The following is an 18,504-nucleotide window of genomic DNA, read 5'->3' as shown; positions in this document are numbered from 1 at the left end:
TGTCGGACGATTTTGAAGTTGGAGTTGGAGAAAATGAGATGGAGTTTTTCACCCTACCGTGGTACTTCCGCCTACATCACGCGTGACCTTTCCAACGTGATGCGTGGCGCATTGCAGAGCAGTGCAAGATGAGCATTTGTGGTTAAAAAGTATATACATTTTTATTTTGTTTAGAAAATGACCGATGGTTTCTCTAGATAAGACTCTTATTCCTCGTCTGGGATCATGTAGAGCTCTTTGAAGCTGCACTGAAACTGACATTTGGACCTTCAACCCGTTGAACCCCAGTGAAGTCCACTATATGGAGAAAAATCCTGGAATGTTTTCCTCAAAAACCTTCATTTCTCTTCGACTGAAGAAAGAAAGACATAAACATCTTGGATGACATGGGGGTGAGGAAATTATCAGGAAATTGTCAGGAAAATATCACCACATACCCTTAAAGGATTAGTTCAATTAAGAATTAAACTTAATTGAACTAATCCTTTAAAGGTATGTGGTGATATCGGACACAGCCGTTAGAGTCATTTTTTATGAATGGGACTACGCTGGTTGCACTGAATGATTTTGACTCTCTAAAAGGAACCAGTTCATAAAAGTATGAAAATTATCCTACTTTTATGAGTTCCTTTTAGAGAGTCAAAAACGATCGTGAATCGTGAATTGTAGCTAGCCTACACTAGTCGCGTTGTAAATTGTTGATTCACTGAGCTCAAATAGTGTTGTTAGAGTCATGTATTTAAATATCATCATAAGATAATTTTTGGAGAATTGGTTAAAACTATAGATTGACTGTAGTGATGCATCTGTGTAATGCAAGAGTCTCAGGCTTTTGAAAGATAAAGATAACAATTTCCAATCACTCAGTCACATCATTACCCGGGTAAATTACATTTTACAGCCTCCATATCTCATTTGCGTGTTTGAAATATAGAAATCCTTGCTGCGGGATATTTTTGCCTCGAAGGCACAATGAACTGCATAAACTGGAAACAATTTATCACAGAGGAAGCCAATTTCTGAAGACACAGCTTTCTGAGATGTTATCTGAGCAGACATGCCTCAGCCTCCATCACCACCAGCGAGGAAGAGAGAGGAAAACTGGCGTAAAGGTGCAGAAATGGGACTTCACATGTTACACGTGAAACGAGAGCTTCGGGAAAACAGCAGCATGCTGGAACCTGCAGGAGAGGCGGATATTCAGACAGCGTGTCTAAAGTGTTTTCCACTAGCCGTGACAAGATAGTGATGGTTGCATGGCAGGGTTTGGCACATCATTCACTAAAAAAAACAAAAGCTTGGCAGTATGTTTTTGGAGATTTACTATGGTAGTACCATTGTATTCTTTTGGAACATTTTAGTGCATATTAAATATCATTGTATATAGTAAGTTTACATTTAGAAGACCATTTTTCCCCCTCCAAAAACCGATTGGGAAAGATTTATTTATGACAATCATCATCAAATACTATGGTACATATAAAAGTAGCCGCCGCAGTACTTTCATGTAAAAGTTGACCTTAGAAGAAAAGAAAGTAAATTTAACAATCTATTTCAAAAGAGCCATAGACTATAATTCTCTTGCTTTTTATTGACCCTGTTATATTGCACAACAAGTCTTTTGTTTCACAGTAAAGTGAAAGTAGGTTACAACACAAATAAAACTATTTCATATTGCGGTAACACTTTAGAATACTGATCCTTCATTAATGAATAACTACACAGGAACACATTAATAATGCATTATTAACACTCTAGTAACTACTATTAACTAACAAGCAACTCTGAATAATGAATTAGTAAGTAACAGTGCTCAGTTGAAGGTGGTATTTCACTATTAGCTAATCATTAACTATTGTTTTTTCATACCTCCCAGAGAATTAACATGAACAATGCATAATGCCTAATTAATTCTAAAGTAAAGATCATGGTAACCCACTAGTAATGACTGAAGTATTACCAAATCCTTCAGAAGGAATTACTAATTATTTGGATCAGTATTCTAAAGTGAGAAACATGATAACTCTCTAGTAACTACTGGAGTCATTGTAAACATTTGAGGTTTTTGTACAGTTTTGTACAGTAATTCCTTCTGATGTATTTGGTAACACCTAAGTAATTACTAGTGGCTTACCATGATCTTCACTTTAGAATACTGAATATTTTAGAATAATTAGTAGTTCCTTTAGAGTTATGTAACTCTTGAGTTATTACTATCCAATATTTTACAAAAACCTCAAAATTACTGATCCAAATATTTAGTAATTCCTTCTGAAGGATTTGGTAATACTTCAGTCATTACTAGTGCTTTACTTTGGAATTAATTATGCATTATTCACATTAATTATGAACCTGTATATAGTAGTACTTAGTAGTTCTCTGGGAGGTATGAAAAAAATAGTAGTTACTGATTAGCTAATAGTGAACTACCACCTTCAACTGAGCACTGTTACTTACTAATTCATTAATCAGAGTTTCTTGTTAGTTTCTGGATTGTTAATAATGCATTGCTCGTTTGTTCCTGTGTAGTTATTCATTAATGAAGGATCAGTATTCTGAAGTGTTACCCATATTGCATATGTTCTGAAATGGGTTAATACTGTCTCCTACTGTCATGTGTCTAATCTTTCAGAAGACAATCTTAAAACATGTCAGATTTTCCAACACACCTAAGTCTGCAATGAAAATTCAGAGACCTTTGTATGAACTCAAACCTTTCTCATCAAACTGATCTACATTACTTTTATAGACAACTATTACTCATGTGTGTCTATTGTCTCCTAAGGGATTTTAGGAGAACCATCTGATACTGAAATAAAACATAACTCAGTTTGTCTCCTGAGCTGAAAAATTATCTCACAATTATCAACATGCATCATGTAAAAAAGGATAAATCCATTTTTTTTTTTTTTAATTTTTTTAATTTTCATATATGAGCAAAAAATCTGCAGTGTATAGAACACTTTATCAGGTACGGAACCCAAAGAGCATGTGACCCAGTTTCAAAACATCCAAACAATAAAACTGATTGCATCACGTCCTCTATAAAGATACATTCTCTGGATTGGGTGTTAAAGTGAACATTAAATGTGAAAAAGTAGTTCCACTTAAATAAAAAAAAAAAAAAAACTCTACTAAACTTATAAAACCTCACAGAATGAAGAGATTTAGATTTACGAATATAAATGAGATCTATGCATATTCATTTTATCAATAACTAAAATAATAATCACTTAAGCTTACTGCATTAAGCACAGTAACAAATCATAATTTACAATGCATTATAATATTGTACAAACTCCAAAAATCACTTGTCGGTGTGTAAGCTGTATAATAAACTCATAAGGAAATAGAAGGATTATCTGTGTTGCAAAACCTTCCCACCCACATTTATGGCAACTTGTTGCCTAATATTTTTATCACATTGACTGTTTATTATAGATACCATGGGGCAAAAAGCAGTAAATCAAAGTGTGCAAAGTGAAAGTTCATAATACAATAGCTTAATATGACCCTCAAGGTGACGCTGTACATTTAAGCTCTGTTCTAAAACCTAGTGAGCTGCCTACTTAGCAAGCATCATATATTGCATACATTGCGCAGGGTATTCAAATATGCTTTTTATATAGATTTATTTTTTACGGTTATAATTAGATTATTGTATTGTTAGCTTAGCAACATGCATTGCCGAATTGTAAGTTTCCTGTGCGGTTTACATGAGGAGCACTAACTGAGCGCTGATTAAGTTGCTTTCAATGCAGAGTCACTTAGAAGCAGACATCAAGGCAGTTCAGAAGGTTTTGTAACAGAGCCTGGAAGTGAGGGTTACAGCAGCATGTGGAAAGGGGAAATAATGGCCATCTCCCATTTTGAGCATTTAACCAGCAGTCCATCAGTGAAGCGACAAAGGTCTGGAAACAGGAAATACCACCTGATCCCACATAGAGCACAGGGCGGAATACAGGAAGTACTGAGAACATCAGTCAATCCATGCTGAAATGTGCGCTTGGAGAGCCGTAACTCAAAGAAAGAATGTGATTGGCCGAGACACTCAGGCAGCATCCCTCTGGTCCTCTCTCTTGTTTAGCCCCTTACATTCTGTATATCAAAACAAAAATAATTCATTCAACAGCAGAACTGACAAAGTTAATATTTTATAATTATTATACATGCCATTTTTATGACTACATGGAATATTCGTACATTTAAGGCAAGACACCACAGGTGAATAGGGCAAAACTTTGAACTAGAGACGTATCACCATACATTCCCTTGATTAAGTCTTTCCCTGCCATTTACGTAATTTTCCTTCATTTATGAGACAACGCTTCCCCTCCATTGACGGAATTTTTCCAATGCTTTCCTGCCATTGATGTAATTTTTTAATGCTTCCCCGCCATTGACAGAATTATCGGTCATTTATGAGACAACGATTTTCCGCCATTGACGAAATTTTTCCAATGCTTCCCCGCCATTAATGGTATTTTTCCAACGCTTCCCCGCCACTGACAGAATGTTCCATCATTTATTAGACAACGCTTTCCTGCCATTGGTGGAATTTTTCAAACGCTTTACCACCATTGATGGAATTTTTCCAATGCTTCCCCACCACTGATGGAATTTTCCGTCATTTATGAGACAACGCTTTCCCGCCATTGACGGAATTCTTTCAACGCTTCCCCACCATTGACAGAATTTTTACAATGCTTCCCCACCATTGACAGGATTTTTCCAACACTTCGCCGCCATTGACGGAATTTTACAATTCTTCCCTACCACTGACAGAATTTTCTGTCATTTACGAGACAACGCTTCCCCGCCATTGATGGAATTTTGCCAACACTTCCCTGTCATTGACGGAATTTTCCGTCATTTATGAGACAACGCTTTCCAGCCATTGACGGAATTTTCCAACATTTCCCTACCATTGACGGAATTTTCCATCATTTATGAGACAATGCTTTCCTGTTTCACTGTTATATGGTAGGGGGCGCTATTACGCATCTTCTGAAAGTGTAGAGAATCTCCGGATCAAAACATAGGCAAAAAAGGAGCAGAAACAAGCGATAAAAGCATTGCTTATGCACATTGTATTCTTTGAAAAATTTAAACTTTGCCATATTCAAGTGTTGATAAGAAAGAATGCATGAAGCTAGAATAAAACTTTTGAAATCAGAGGTCCTGTTCATACAACAAAATATTCTAGGGGCCATGATGGTTTTGTGAAAATTATCAAAAATCGCTGGCAACTTTTTGTTTATAAAAACACTGACAGGGAAAGAGTTAATCACAGTACATTAAGACAAAATTATCTAATTAAATATGCACTAATTAATGTCAGGTTCTTGTTTTACAGTTTACAGAGAGGGTTTTGGATGTCTCTTTTTATCACTCCATAAATCAGAAAATAATTTCAACAGGCAGAAAAAATCTACATTTTCGCCTTATTATTAAGAAATAAAATGTTATATAAATCAGGCAAATGATGAACAAATCTCTCAGAATATAAAAACCTATAAATATAGATAGGAATAAAACTGTAAAGTTTGGTGTATGTACAGTAAATGCTTCTGAAGTTGAGATTTGTATTATATATATTGTAATTGAAATCTACAGATGCAAAAAAGATAAAGTGTAATAAAATAATACATAAATTTACATTTTGGATGTTTTCTTTCCACTAGTCTGAAGGAAGACATGTTATGTAAGCAAAATAGATCAAAATTGACCAGTAAATTAATTTTGCCTGTAGTGTCTTGCCTTAAAAATATTCATATAAAATGAATGTTCCACTCTGCAGAAGTATTAAAGTCAATAGGTGATCACAAATGCTAAGAAAATTAAATAGAAATAGTGACCAGTTACAAAATACTTTTTCTCCTGTACATTTATATCAATTTCAAAATATACACACCTTCCTCTTGGAAGAATGGAATGCTTGTTTGTCCACCTTCTGCATGAGTTCATGGACCCATTTTTCTCTGGGATCAGCGCAAAACATACGGCCTTGTTTCATTGTGAAGCTGCAGGGAGACGATTGCATTAAACATCATTAACTATGAGGTCTGAAGTAAACAGAATCACATGTAAGAGTCCAATTTCTCTTCTATAGGGTCACTGTGGTTCAGTGCATTTTATTGCATCGCTCCGCTGCGTGTCTCGTGTCTCTCTGAGTGCCATTTATCAAGTCATGATTTCACAGACATCCAAACATTTTATTTATGAGGTGACAAATGGACGTGCAAAAGTCTTTGAAGTTTTACTATTTATACACAGTCTAAAATGTCTAAATGTACAAAAATGCACATTTATATAACTGCTTACACAATAGCAGGGATGTTGCAGCCTCCGTCCATCTCTTGTTTTCTGTAGCTGCTCACTTTGTTCTTCATGGGCGGTTTCATATGCCTGATGTACTTAAGGCAGCAGTCCTCATACGAGCCTACAGACAGAGATACACAACAAAGGCATATATATTGATCATAATAAAACTGTTTTTACAGTCCGTTACAGATGGATGATTTCGTGAATGCGTCACTGTCTCATAAAACTATAAACAGTTGCAAATGTACAAGGAAGGGGTGGAAAAACAACACAGATGCTTATCAAGTAAGAACAACCTCCCGGATGATTTTTATAGAAGTGAAAGTGAATTAAATAATTGTTTAAATAAATGTTTAGTAACCATAGAGTGACTTATTTTTAAAACACTACATGGTGAGGTGGACAGTACTTAATTTGTATTATTTCTTTTATACTTATTCAATTATTTTTTTCTTTTATTTTACAGAACAGAAGTGGAACAATGGGATTTTATTTAGTTAATTATTTTTTTTCAATAAAAAAAAACAAATATGACTAAAACATATCATACAACATGCATATGACATTACATTGCATGTGATTTTAATTTACATTTAAAATAATGCATTTTAACATTAACTGCTGCACCATTAACTAAGCAATTTTTTTTTTTCTTTTAGAATGAATTTGAATAGGCAAAATACACAACTTGACAATTTGACTTTGAAACTCATTTATCTGCTGTTGTTCTGAATCTCAAGTGCAAACTAAAGATGATGCAATAACAAATAAAGCTTAATGCAACGCGTTCCAGTATGTTTTCATAAACTCTTAACATTGCAACGTCAAAAACGAACCTGATTATTTAAAACACAAGCTTAACAGCTGCATTATCATCATCATGTGTTGTTTACCTTGAGCCAGTGTGAGGTAGAGGAAGCCCAGGAGGACGACGAAGAAGAGGACGCTGAACCGCATGATATCCCAGTGTCTCTACTGCACAATGAGACAGAAAATCACAAACCGATACTCTTACAAACACATGCTCACACAACAGGTGTTCTTACAAGAGCTTCCATAAACCTTATCAGCATCAGAGGCCGGATTTTCCAGAACACTTATCCTTATTTCTCAGCCTTGACCCTTGGACATCATTACCATATTAAGAGTGAACATAAAGGCTTTTTGTGTTGTCAAAAAGCACTTAAAATTACGACAGATGCTGTAAAATCATCATCTCTGAATAAAACAAGCAACCTAAACATTTTATGAGTTGTATATAGAGAAGAAGAAAAAGAAAACTGAATGCAACCGCTGTGTATGAACACGTTAATGTTCATTTAGCTTAAGTAAATCATTAATGAATATTGACCTGTTTTACCATTTTTCCTGTCACTCCAACTCAGTAAAAACTGCAATCATCACTAAATCAAATTTGCTAGTAAACCCAAAAGGTCGGCATTTCAAAGAGAAAACAAAAATCGATTTTCAAAGCATTGCTGTTAAACATTATATAGAGTGGTTGCTGTAAAATGATGTTGCTATCATAGACGACTCACCTTGTTTGTAAAGAAAGGAGAAAAGCAGTTTCTTCCCAGGACTCTGTGGACGTTTCCCATCTGCATTGATTTATAACGGGCCCAACCCTGATACCTGAGCCTGGTAAAGCCACATCCCTCACAAGGAAATGATGGGAAAATTTCATTGAATTGTTGGTTAAATGAAAACCATTTGTCTATCAGGATTTTGTATTTGTTTCCTTTGATTCTGTGGCTAACCACCATATGTATTAGTTTAACATTAGTGTTTTTCCCTCTCATAATCTTTGTTGGTCATCAGTGCTTGCAAAATATGTTAACACGACACGCAGGAAATGTGCTTTAGTTGATAGGAGCAGATCTCTGACAGGGACAGCAACTTTTCTTTAGCCACCTATGAAGATAAACCACAAGGAACTGTTCCAGGATTTACACTGACAGTCAAAAGTTTGGAATAATTAAGGTTTTTTAATGTTTTTGAAAGAAGTCTCTTCTGCTCACCAAAACTGCATTTATTTGATCAAAAATACAGTGAAATATTATTACAATTTAAAATAACTTTTTCTATTTAAATATATTTTAAAACGTAATTTATTCCTTTGATCAAAGCTGAATTTTCCTTCAGAAATCATTCTAATGCTGATTTAGTGATAAATTATTATCAATTGTTGTTGCTGCTCAATTATTAATAATGGTTCTTATTTTTATCAGTCTTGAAAACAGTTTTTGCTGCTTCATATTTTGTAGAAACTGATTTTTTGCAGGATTCTTTGATTAATAGAAAGTTAAAAAGAACAACATTTATTTGAAATAGAATTTTTTTGTAGCATTATAAATGTCTTTACTGTCACTTTTGATCAATTTAATGCATCCTTGCTGAATAAAAGTAATACAATTTTGCTTTCCCCAAAAATGCTGTTCTTTTGCATCCTGCAAAAACAAAAGTATCACAGTTTCAACAAAAATACGAAGCAGCAAAAACTTCATCAGTAGGATGGGAATGCATCATAACCAAAAAATAATTTCTTAATTCTACCTATAAGTAACATATTAAAGCATGCTTTCATTTGGATTGGATAATAAAAACAAAGTGCCTAATTCATGCTAGTTTTATGATGATTATTCAGTTCTTGCCAGGTGTTATGTAAAGAAAAAATCTGAAACACAAGTATGGTGCAAATTCGGGCCTTGCAGCGTTTTTAGGAAATGTAAGCCAAAGCAGGGCTGTTTAAACTTGACTTGTGTTGAATGAGACTTCTAGCATTTTGCAATTATACAAAAATCGAGTGACAGGAGAAGTTCATCAGATTTCGACCTCTGAAGAAACAAACACGCTTCAGCTGAAAAGCACAGATGTTACTGCATATCATGTTTCCTTAAAAACCTTTTAGCGTGCAATCTTAATGAGCGGCATTTTACTTTATGGTTGTCAGGTTGCTGTTTTGTAATCTTTAATTCTGTTTTTCTAAGCCTTGACTTCACACTCCACAAGATTTAATTTGAACAGGAAACTTGTAAAGGAGTTCCATGGAATGAAATTTATAGCATGTGTAAATTCTACAGCTGAATTCTACAACATTATAAGGTACTCAAACGTGCTTGATTTGTTTTATAATGCAATCAAAATTAAACTGGAGCAATTAGACAAAAATCTGAATATTATATGAGAGTAGGAATCATTTTTAGTGAAATTTGACAACAACAACTCATTTATTCTCTATTTTTATTTATTTAATAGTCGCAATTATGTTTTTTTTTGTTCCGTGGTGGAAACAAGCTCGTTTGAGCTTCTGCAAGAACCAATGAGGTTCATTCTCGTGTTACGCAGCACGTTTGAGCTTCCACAAGAACCAATGAGGTTCATTCTCGTGTTACACAGCACGTTTGAGCTTCAGCAAGAACCAATGAGGTTCATTATTGTGTTACGCAGCACGTTTGAGCTTCAGCAAGAACCAATGAGGTTCATTCTTGTGTTACGCAGCACGTTTGAGTTTCCACAAGAACCAATGAGGTTCATTCTTGTGTTACGCAGCACGTTTGAGTTTCCGCAAGAACCAATGAGGTTCATTCTCGTGTTACGCAGCACGTTTGAGCTTCAGCAAGAATCAATGAGGTTCATTCTCGTGTTACGCAGCACGTTTGAGTTTCCGCAAGAACCAATGAGGTTCATTCTCGTGTTACGCAGCACGTTTGAGCTTCAGCAAGAACCAATGAGGTTCATTCTCGTGTTACGCAGCACGTTTGAGTTTCCACAAGAACCAATGAGGTTCATTCTCGTGTTACGCAGCACGTTTGAGCTTCAGCAAGAACCAATGAGGTTCATTCTCGTGTTACGCAGCACGTTTGAGTTTCCACAAGAACCAATGAGGTTCATTCTCGTGTTACGCAGCACGTTTGAGCTTCAGCAAGAACCAATGAGGTTCATTCTCGTGTTACGCAGCACGTTTGAGCTTCAGCAAGAACCAATGAGGTTCATTATTGTGTTACGCAGCACGTTTGAGCTTCCACAAGAACCAATGAGGTTCATTCTCGTGTTACGCAGCACGTTTGAGCTTCCACAAGAACCAATGAGGTTCATTCTCGTGTTACGCAGCACGTTTGAGCTTCAACAAGAACCAATGAGGTTCATTCTCGTGTTACGCAGCACGTTTGAGTTTCCACAAGAACCAATGAGGTTCATTCTCGTGTTACGCAGCACGTTTGAGCTTCCACAAGAACCAATGAGGTTCATTCTCGTGTTACGCAGCACGTTTGAGTTTCCACAAGAACCAATGAGGTTCATTCTCGTGTTACGCAGCACGTTTGAGTTTCCACAAGAACCAATGAGGTTCATTCTCGTGTTACGCAGCACGTTTGAGTTTCCACAAGAACCAGTGAGGTTCATTATTGTGTTACGCAGCACGTTTGAGCTTCAACAAGAACCAGTGAGGTTCATTCTCGTGTTACGCAGCACGTTTGAGTTTCCACAAGAACCAATGAGGTTCATTCTCGTGTTACGCAGCACGTTTGAGCTTCCACAAGAACCAATGAGGTTCATTCTCGTGTTACGCAGCATGTTTGAGTTTCCACAAGAACCAATGAGGTTCATTCTCGTGTTACGCAGCACGTTTGAGTTTCCACAAGAACCAATGAGGTTCATTCTCGTGTTACGCAGCACGTTTGAGCTTCCACAAGAACCAATGAGGTTCATTATTGTGTTACGCAGCACGTTTGAGCTTCCACAAGAACCAATGAGGTTCATTCTCGTGTTACGCAGCACGTTTGAGCTTCCACAAGAACCAATGAGGTTCATTCTCGTGTTACGCAGCACGTTTGAGCTTCAACAAGAACCAATGAGGTTCATTCTCGTGTTACGCAGCACGTTTGAGCTTCAACAAGAACCAATGAGGTTCATTCTTGTGTTACGCAGCACGTTTGAGCTTCAACAAGAACCAATGAGGTTCATTCTCGTGTTACGCAGCACGTTTGAGCATCAACAAGAACCAATGAGGTTCATTCTCGTGTTACGCAGCATGTTTGAGCTTCCGCAAGAACCAATGAGATTCATTCTCGTGTTACGCAGCACGTTTGAGCTTCCGCAAGAACCAATGAGGTTCATTCTCGTGTTACGCAGCACGTTTGAGCTTCCGCAAGAACCAATGAGGTTCATTCTCGTGTTACGCAGCACGTTTGAGTTTCCGCAAGAACCAATGAGGTTCATTCTTGTGTTACGCAGCACCTTTGAGCATCTGCAAGAACCAATGAGGTTCATTCTCGTGTTACACAGCACGTTTGAGTTTCCACAAGAACCAATGAGGTTCATTCTCGTGTTACGCAGCACGTTTGAGCTTCAGCAAGAACCAATGAGGTTCATTCTCGTGTTACGCAGCACGTTTGAGCTTCAGCAGGAACCAATGAGGTTCATTCTCATGTTACGCAGCATGTTTGAGCTTCAACAAGAACCAATGAGGTTCATTCTCATGTTACGCAGCATGTTTGAGCTTCAACAAGAACCAATGAGGTTCATTCTCGTGTTACGCAGCACGTTTGAGCTTCAGCAAGAACCAATGAGGTTCATTCTCATGTTACGCAGCACGTTTGAGCTTCCGCAAGAGGTTTTTTCTAGCGGATCAAGCAGGTTTTGTTTGCTGATCAAATATGTGAATGAAACCCTAAATTCAATCTGTTCATCATATAAAGTGATCGAGTCTCTTCAGAAAATTTGGACTAAACCCCTCAATTAATATTAATTAGTTTTATGTTCTCTTTATGAACTTTTTGAAGGAACAAAGTTCCAGTTGTGTAGCTCTCTATGGAGGGACAGAAAGCTCTCAGATTTCATGAACGAAAGTCTTACGGGTTTGGAACGACATGAGGGTGATTGAATTTTCATTTTTGGGTGAACTAACCCTTTAACATTTAATATGAACAGCAACACAGTGCTGCCTGTATATAGCCTATACAAACCATAAATATACACAAACAATACAATAACTGTGCTGTTACTTTCAGAATGTACAGGTGCATATAAGGCATTTGACATTTGGCCTATATTGTACCAAAAATAACTTCACTGCAAAGAAACCTAAGGGACTCCATAGGATTAAAAAATGTTAAATGCATGAATTGGAGCGTTTATTTCACAAGCTGTTCTCTATCTCATGTTGTGTCATGCTCTGACAGCGTTTTGCATCATATTTCAAACTCTTCTGTCACCAGAACATTAAATCATGTGTTCTAATGTGTTGCCCCTTTGAGCCCTTGTTTCCATTGCAGAGTCGTCCTGGGATGCCAGAGCTCCGATGTGGGAATGTGGGACCAGTAAGGGGCCATGTGATAGCGTGGGTCACTGTTTATGATGTCTCGCTTTCTTCAGAGCGTCCACTGATCCATAGCAAGTGCTGAATCCTTTTGCTTTCGACAGAGGCGGTTTTCTTGTTTGTTTCTCACGGGATGCGATGCTCCTTTTCTTTTTCTTTTTCTTTTTTTTTTTTTTAATGGTTAGTCATGGACTTTTTGCCTTTAATGACAAGACCAACAACATGGTGAGATTGATGGGCAAACGGGACTGTGCCTGTTTCTAAAATGTGCTGCTAATTTCTAAGCATTTACACATACTAATTGTATATACTGCAGTTCAAAAGTTCATTATTTTATTCAGCAAGAACACATTAAATGGATCAAAAGTGACAGAAAAGAATTTCTGTTCATCAAAGATCCCAAAAAATGTATCATGGTTTCCACAAAAATATGAAATGGCACAACTGATTTCAACACTGATAATAATCAGAAATGTTTCTTGAGCAGCATATCATCATATTATAATGATTTCTAAAGGATCATGTGACACTGAAGACTGGAGTGATGTTGCTGAAAATTCAGCTTTGATCACAGGAAAAAAATTACATTTCAAAATATATTCACATAGAAAATGACTATTTTAAACTGTAATAATATTTCACAATTTTTACTGTATTTTTGATCAAATAAATGCAGCCTTAATTGGTATACATAAGAAAATGATTGTTTTAATTAATCCTTTTAGTAAACAAATTAATCCACCGCTGGAACTATAGCAGGCTAGAGAAAAAATATTAAATGTAATTCTTTGACAATGTTTTTATTTTGTGTTATTACCTACATCCCCAGCCAAAAATACTGATCACCAATTATTGTTTGCTAAAGTGTTCTTGAAGTTCATTATCAATAAATTTCCAATTTGTCCAAACACTGACGTTTAGCTGGCAAAACAACAGTAAAGAGGGAGTAAAAGTGAGAGAAAAAAAAACAGTGTTGGCACTTGGATCTTTCTTTTCCCGTAAGAGATCATCAGAGCACCATCTTGATGGATTAATGGCACTGATGTCTAACGATAGCAAACAGATATTTTTACAAAAAAGCCCAGAAAATGATGGTCTGCTGCCAACCGTACTTGTTTCTTTTCTGCCTGAAAAAACAAATATGCACATTGTCATCTTCATACCATAAGAATCGCTCCCATGTTATGCCAACTTCACTGTGCTGAGGTCATTTTCTGAGAGTTTTTAGGAGAAAATATAAATGTCATCAATCATAAGTGGATCAGATTCACCCCGGGGCAGATGGAAGATTCAAAGGGCCTCCATCGTCACAGCTCAAAATCAGCCATGATCTTCAGCCTGTCATAAACTATAAACTTATATTAGCTATACAGCGTCTCCTGGAGAGATGTAAGAAAACATATTCACATTGCCCATAGGAAAGAAACATCAAAAATGACATCTCTCTCTGAACTGTTCCTCCTACCAATGGAAAAATAAAAATCATCTGAGCTGCTCTCCAAATTCATTTTATTGCCTATACTTTTACTGAAAGACAACTATTGACCCTTTAAAGTCTGTTTTTATCTATGGCATTTTAGGAGGAGCATGAGAAAAGTTTACACTGATGATCAAAAGTTTGGAATAATTTAATCATCTCAAATTGTCAAATGAGTCATTGAATCATAAACATTTGAAGTTCATGACTGAAATCTAAAAGTCATTTACCCTGAAAACGAATCTTATATGAATCTCTCTGAATGTCTGGCAGCATCAAGCAGTACTCAACATATAAGGAATGTTAGATAACATTGGAATGGGACGGGAGAAATTTAATCTGAAGGTGCACCTGAGCTGACATACAGTATGTGTCAAATATCTGGCAGAAAACCGCAGATGTGTGCCAGTCTACCTGTGACATTAATGTCTTTTGATGTCTCACTTAAATTGTGGTGATTTGTTACATATGCAACTCAGATTCACCATACTAACTCTGAAAGATAGGAACAAGTGGCTTACAGTAAAAACAGTAATATTGTGAAATATTATTACAAATTAAATTAACTGTTTTCTATGTGAATATACACTATATTGCCAAAAGTTTTGGGATGCCTGCCTTTATGTGCACATGAACTTTAATAACATCCCATTCTTAATCCGTAGGGTTTAATATAGAGTTGGCCCACCCTTTGCAGCTATAACAGCCTCAACTCTTCTGGGAAGGCTTTCCACAAGGTTTAGGAGTGTGTTTATGGGAATTTTTGACCATTCTTCTAGAAGCGCATTTGTGAGGTCAGGCAGTGATGTTGGCGTGAAGGCCTGGCTCACAGTCTCCGCTCCAATTCATCCCAAAGGTGTTCTATCGGGTTGAGGTCAGGACTCTGTGCAGGCCAGTCAAGTTCCTCCACACCAAACTCACTCATCCATGTCTTTATGGACCTTGCTTTGTGCTTTGGGGCCCTCCCCAAACTGTTCCCACAAAGTTGGGAGCATGAAATTGTCCAAAATGTCAAAATGAACTCTGCTGAAGCATTAAGAGTTCCTTTCACTGGAACTAAGGGGTCAAGCCCAACCCCTGAAAAACAACTCCACACCATAATGCCCCTCCACCAAACTTTACACTTGGCACAATGCAGTCAGGCAAGTACCGTTCTCCTGGCAACCGCCAAACCCAGACTCGTCCATCGGATTGCCAGACAGAGAAGTGTGATTCGTCACTCCAGAGAACACGTCTCCACTGCTCTAGAGTCCAGTGTCGGCGTGCTTTACACCACTGCATCAGACACTTTGCATTGCACTTGGTGATGTAAGGCTTGGATGCAGCTGCTCGGCCATGGAAACCCATTCCATGAAGCTCTCTACGCACTGTTCTTGAGCTAATCTGAAGGCCACACGAAGTTTGGAGGTCTGTAGCTATTGACTCTGCAGAAAGTTGGCGATTTCTGCGCACTGTGCGCCTCAGCATGCGCTGACCCCGCTCTGTGATTTTACGTGGTCTACCACTTCGTGGCTGAGTTGCTGTTGTTCCCAATTGCTTCCACTTTGTTATGACACCACTAACAGTTGACCGTGAAATATTTAGTAGTGAGGAAATTTCACGAATGTACAGGTGGCAACCTATCACGGTACCACACTTGAATTCACAGAGCTCCTGAGAGCGACCTATTCTTTCACAAATGTTTGTAGAAGCAGTCTGCATGCCTAGGTGCTTGATTTTATACACCTGTGGCCATGGAAGTGATTGGAACACCTGAATTCAAAGATTTGGAGGAGTGTCCCAATACTTTTGGCAATATAGTGTATGTTAAAATGTAATTTATTTCTTGTGATCAAAGCTGAATTGTCAGCATCATTACTCCAGTCTTCAGTGTCACATGATCCTTCAGAAATCATTCTAATATGATGATTAGCTGCTCAAGAAACATTTCTTATTATTTTCAATGTTGAAAACAGTTGTGTTGCTTAATTTTTTTGTGGAAATGGTGATTTTTTAGGATTCTTTGATGAAAAGAAAATGTTCAATGATCAGCATTTATTTGCATTTATTACATTTATTTATTAAAGCATTTATTAAACAGAAATCTTTAGGAACATTATAAATGTCTTCACTGTCACAAGTTTTCAACATTGGTAATAATCATAAATGTTTCTTGAGCAGCAAATCATCATATTAGAATGATTTCTGAAGGATCATGTGACACTGAAGACTGGAGTAATGATGCTGACAATTCAGCTCTGGTCACAGGAAAAAAATACATTTTAACATATATTCACAAAGAAAACAGCTATTTTAAAATGTAATAATATTTCACAATCGCAATATTACTGTTTTTACTGTATATTTAATGAAATAATTGCAGCCTTGGTGAGCAGACTTCTTTCAAATACATAAAAAAATCACAATGTTTCCAAACTTTTTACAGGTTTATATAAAACAAAGAAATAAACAATATATATATATATATATATTTTTTTTTTGTGAGATTCTGGAGATCCCCTGTATCATCTCACACAAGCTATCCATCCATGATGTAAGTGTTACTCTATATCTGTTGTGTTACACAATTGACAAGGTGTTTATTAGTCATTAAACATCTTTTTACATAAGCCAACACATTGTTCGCTATAATGAGCTCATGAACCAGTACGCCAAATCTAATCTTGAATCATCTGAGATCATATTGTTTATGATCTTAATAAGGAACTTGGCCAGATATTGAACAAAATTGTGAATCTGAACAGCAAAAATATCACACTTTTTAAAAATAAATAAATAAATAAAATAAAAGTTCCAAAAGGGTTTATTTTTCCAGTGATGTCATAGAAGAACCATTTTTGTTCCCACAAAGAACTTTTCAGGCAGCAGTTCTTAAGTTAAAGGTTCTTAAAGAATTCAAAACGTGTCAACAAGATCCGTCTGACTGTTGGCTTGAATCAGGCAACTCATGTTTCACTTTAAGCCTGAATGAGCCTGTAAGAAATGTGGATATTGTTCATTGACAGTTCATATAACAGTGTCACTGACTCATGTAACTACACTACACACAGAATGGGTGCTAATAGTCAAATACACATAATAAATCCCTCTTTTTACTTTTACTAAATAGTTGCAAATGAAAAACACCTGTTTATACATATGATGAACTTCAATTTACCTGTTTTCTCTTTCATAGAGAAATCTGAATCTTTCAATCAAGAGATTATGACTTCGTAGATCTTTTTTCACTAAATAATCGCTCACATTTATCTTCATCTGTCGGGAGGTCTCTGCGTGCTGCCTGATTGCATGTGGTTACTTGGGTTTTGCCCGAGGGCTGTGTACACCATTGTGGAAGAATAAGGCCTATACCACAGAATATTCTCTTCTCATTATATAGAAATACTTTCTTGGAGCTTAATAAAAGAGAAAAGTTGCTTGCTGTTTGATAGGCTTTTATGCAAGTTGCTTGGTAATTTGTCAGCCTTGATTTGCAGCATACATGGAAGAAACACGATCAAGGGCACCGTTGTTGTGTATTTGTAGTGTTGAGACCGGTCTTGGTCTTGAGACCATTTTTTGAAGGTCTTGTCTCAGTCTCAGACTATAAGAGGACTCTGGATTTTATTTCAAGACTGGTCAGCACCACAACTGTGAGGATATATATCACTAAATATTTTTTTTGTTAATTGGATAAACTTCCCGTTTCAAATGCAATCAATAACTTATTACTAATTTGGTTTCTTTTGTTACTGTTTGGAGCAGAAATCAATGATGGATTGTGTCAAAAATTTATGCCCACAAAATACAAGATATGATTGCAAAAAAGTATTTGAGATCTTGTTTTTTACATTATAACATTTGATATAATTGAACAAAATCATAAGAGCAAGAGAATATAAGCACAGCTGCAAACGTGATATTGAGTTTATACAAACGTTCAATAAAGAAAATTGTATTTTTAAAACATTAATCTCAACATTATTTATGCAGTTGTACCAATGCATCAGATGCATCTTCTGCTCCACTTCTGCAGTGCAAAGATGAATTTTGTTGCTAGTGATTGCATTTGATTGGTAACAGCTCTATACAGTGTCTTATTATTCTAATTGTATGTATTGATTAAATATAAGACAATTCTTAGGCAGTAAATGTGGATATTTCAGATGAATTTGAGGAGTGCTGGTCTAGTCTTGGTCTTGGTTTAGTTGATCTTTCTTGACTACTAACACTAATCAGAACTTTCCAGTTACTTATGGGACTCAGGACTGAACCTGAAACATTGCAGCTTATTGCATATATATGAAAAAAAATAGCAAAGATTTCAAATAATTTAAAATTATACTGAATTTAAGTCTAAATACAAGTTGAAGTTCAGGTCAACCATCAAGTCAGTCTCATCTCAAAC

The 18,504-nt window shown here is 36.4% G+C and overlaps 1 protein-coding gene across 1 annotated transcript; it reads right to left on the bottom strand.

The window, feature by feature from the left end:
• Window positions 1-2,898: 2,898 nt before the first annotated feature.
• On the bottom strand, window positions 2,899-7,935 carry ccl25a (chemokine (C-C motif) ligand 25a). The gene is made up of 5 exons (XM_051879451.1): window positions 7,863-7,935; window positions 7,218-7,299; window positions 6,325-6,442; window positions 5,915-6,023; window positions 2,899-4,098 (listed from the first exon to the last, which is right to left on the bottom strand). Exons 2-5 carry the CDS (start codon window positions 7,279-7,281, stop codon window positions 4,084-4,086), a joined length of 306 nt encoding a protein of 101 aa, XP_051735411.1. The 5' UTR covers window positions 7,282-7,299; window positions 7,863-7,935; the 3' UTR covers window positions 2,899-4,083.
• Window positions 7,936-18,504: the final 10,569 nt, after the last annotated feature.

Source organism: Ctenopharyngodon idella, chromosome 2 (assembly GCF_019924925.1).
Source record: "Ctenopharyngodon idella isolate HZGC_01 chromosome 2, HZGC01, whole genome shotgun sequence".
In the NCBI taxonomy this organism is placed as follows: Eukaryota; Metazoa; Chordata; class Actinopteri; order Cypriniformes; family Xenocyprididae; genus Ctenopharyngodon; species Ctenopharyngodon idella.
Note: the sequence above shows the minus strand (reverse complement) of the source record. Positions and strands in the feature narration are given on the sequence as shown.

Coding starts and splice junctions, on each gene's coding strand:
- ccl25a (XM_051879451.1), bottom strand. CDS start 7,281: ATGCGGTTCAGCGTCCTCTTCTTCGTCGTCCTCCTGGGCTTCCTCTAC. Junction 6,443..7,217: donor CTACCTCACACTGGCTCAAG/GTAAACAACACA, acceptor CTCTGTCTGTAG/GCTCGTATGAGGACTGCTGC. Junction 6,024..6,324: donor TGCAACATCCCTGCTATTGT/GTAAGCAGTTAT, acceptor GTCTCCCTGCAG/CTTCACAATGAAACAAGGCC.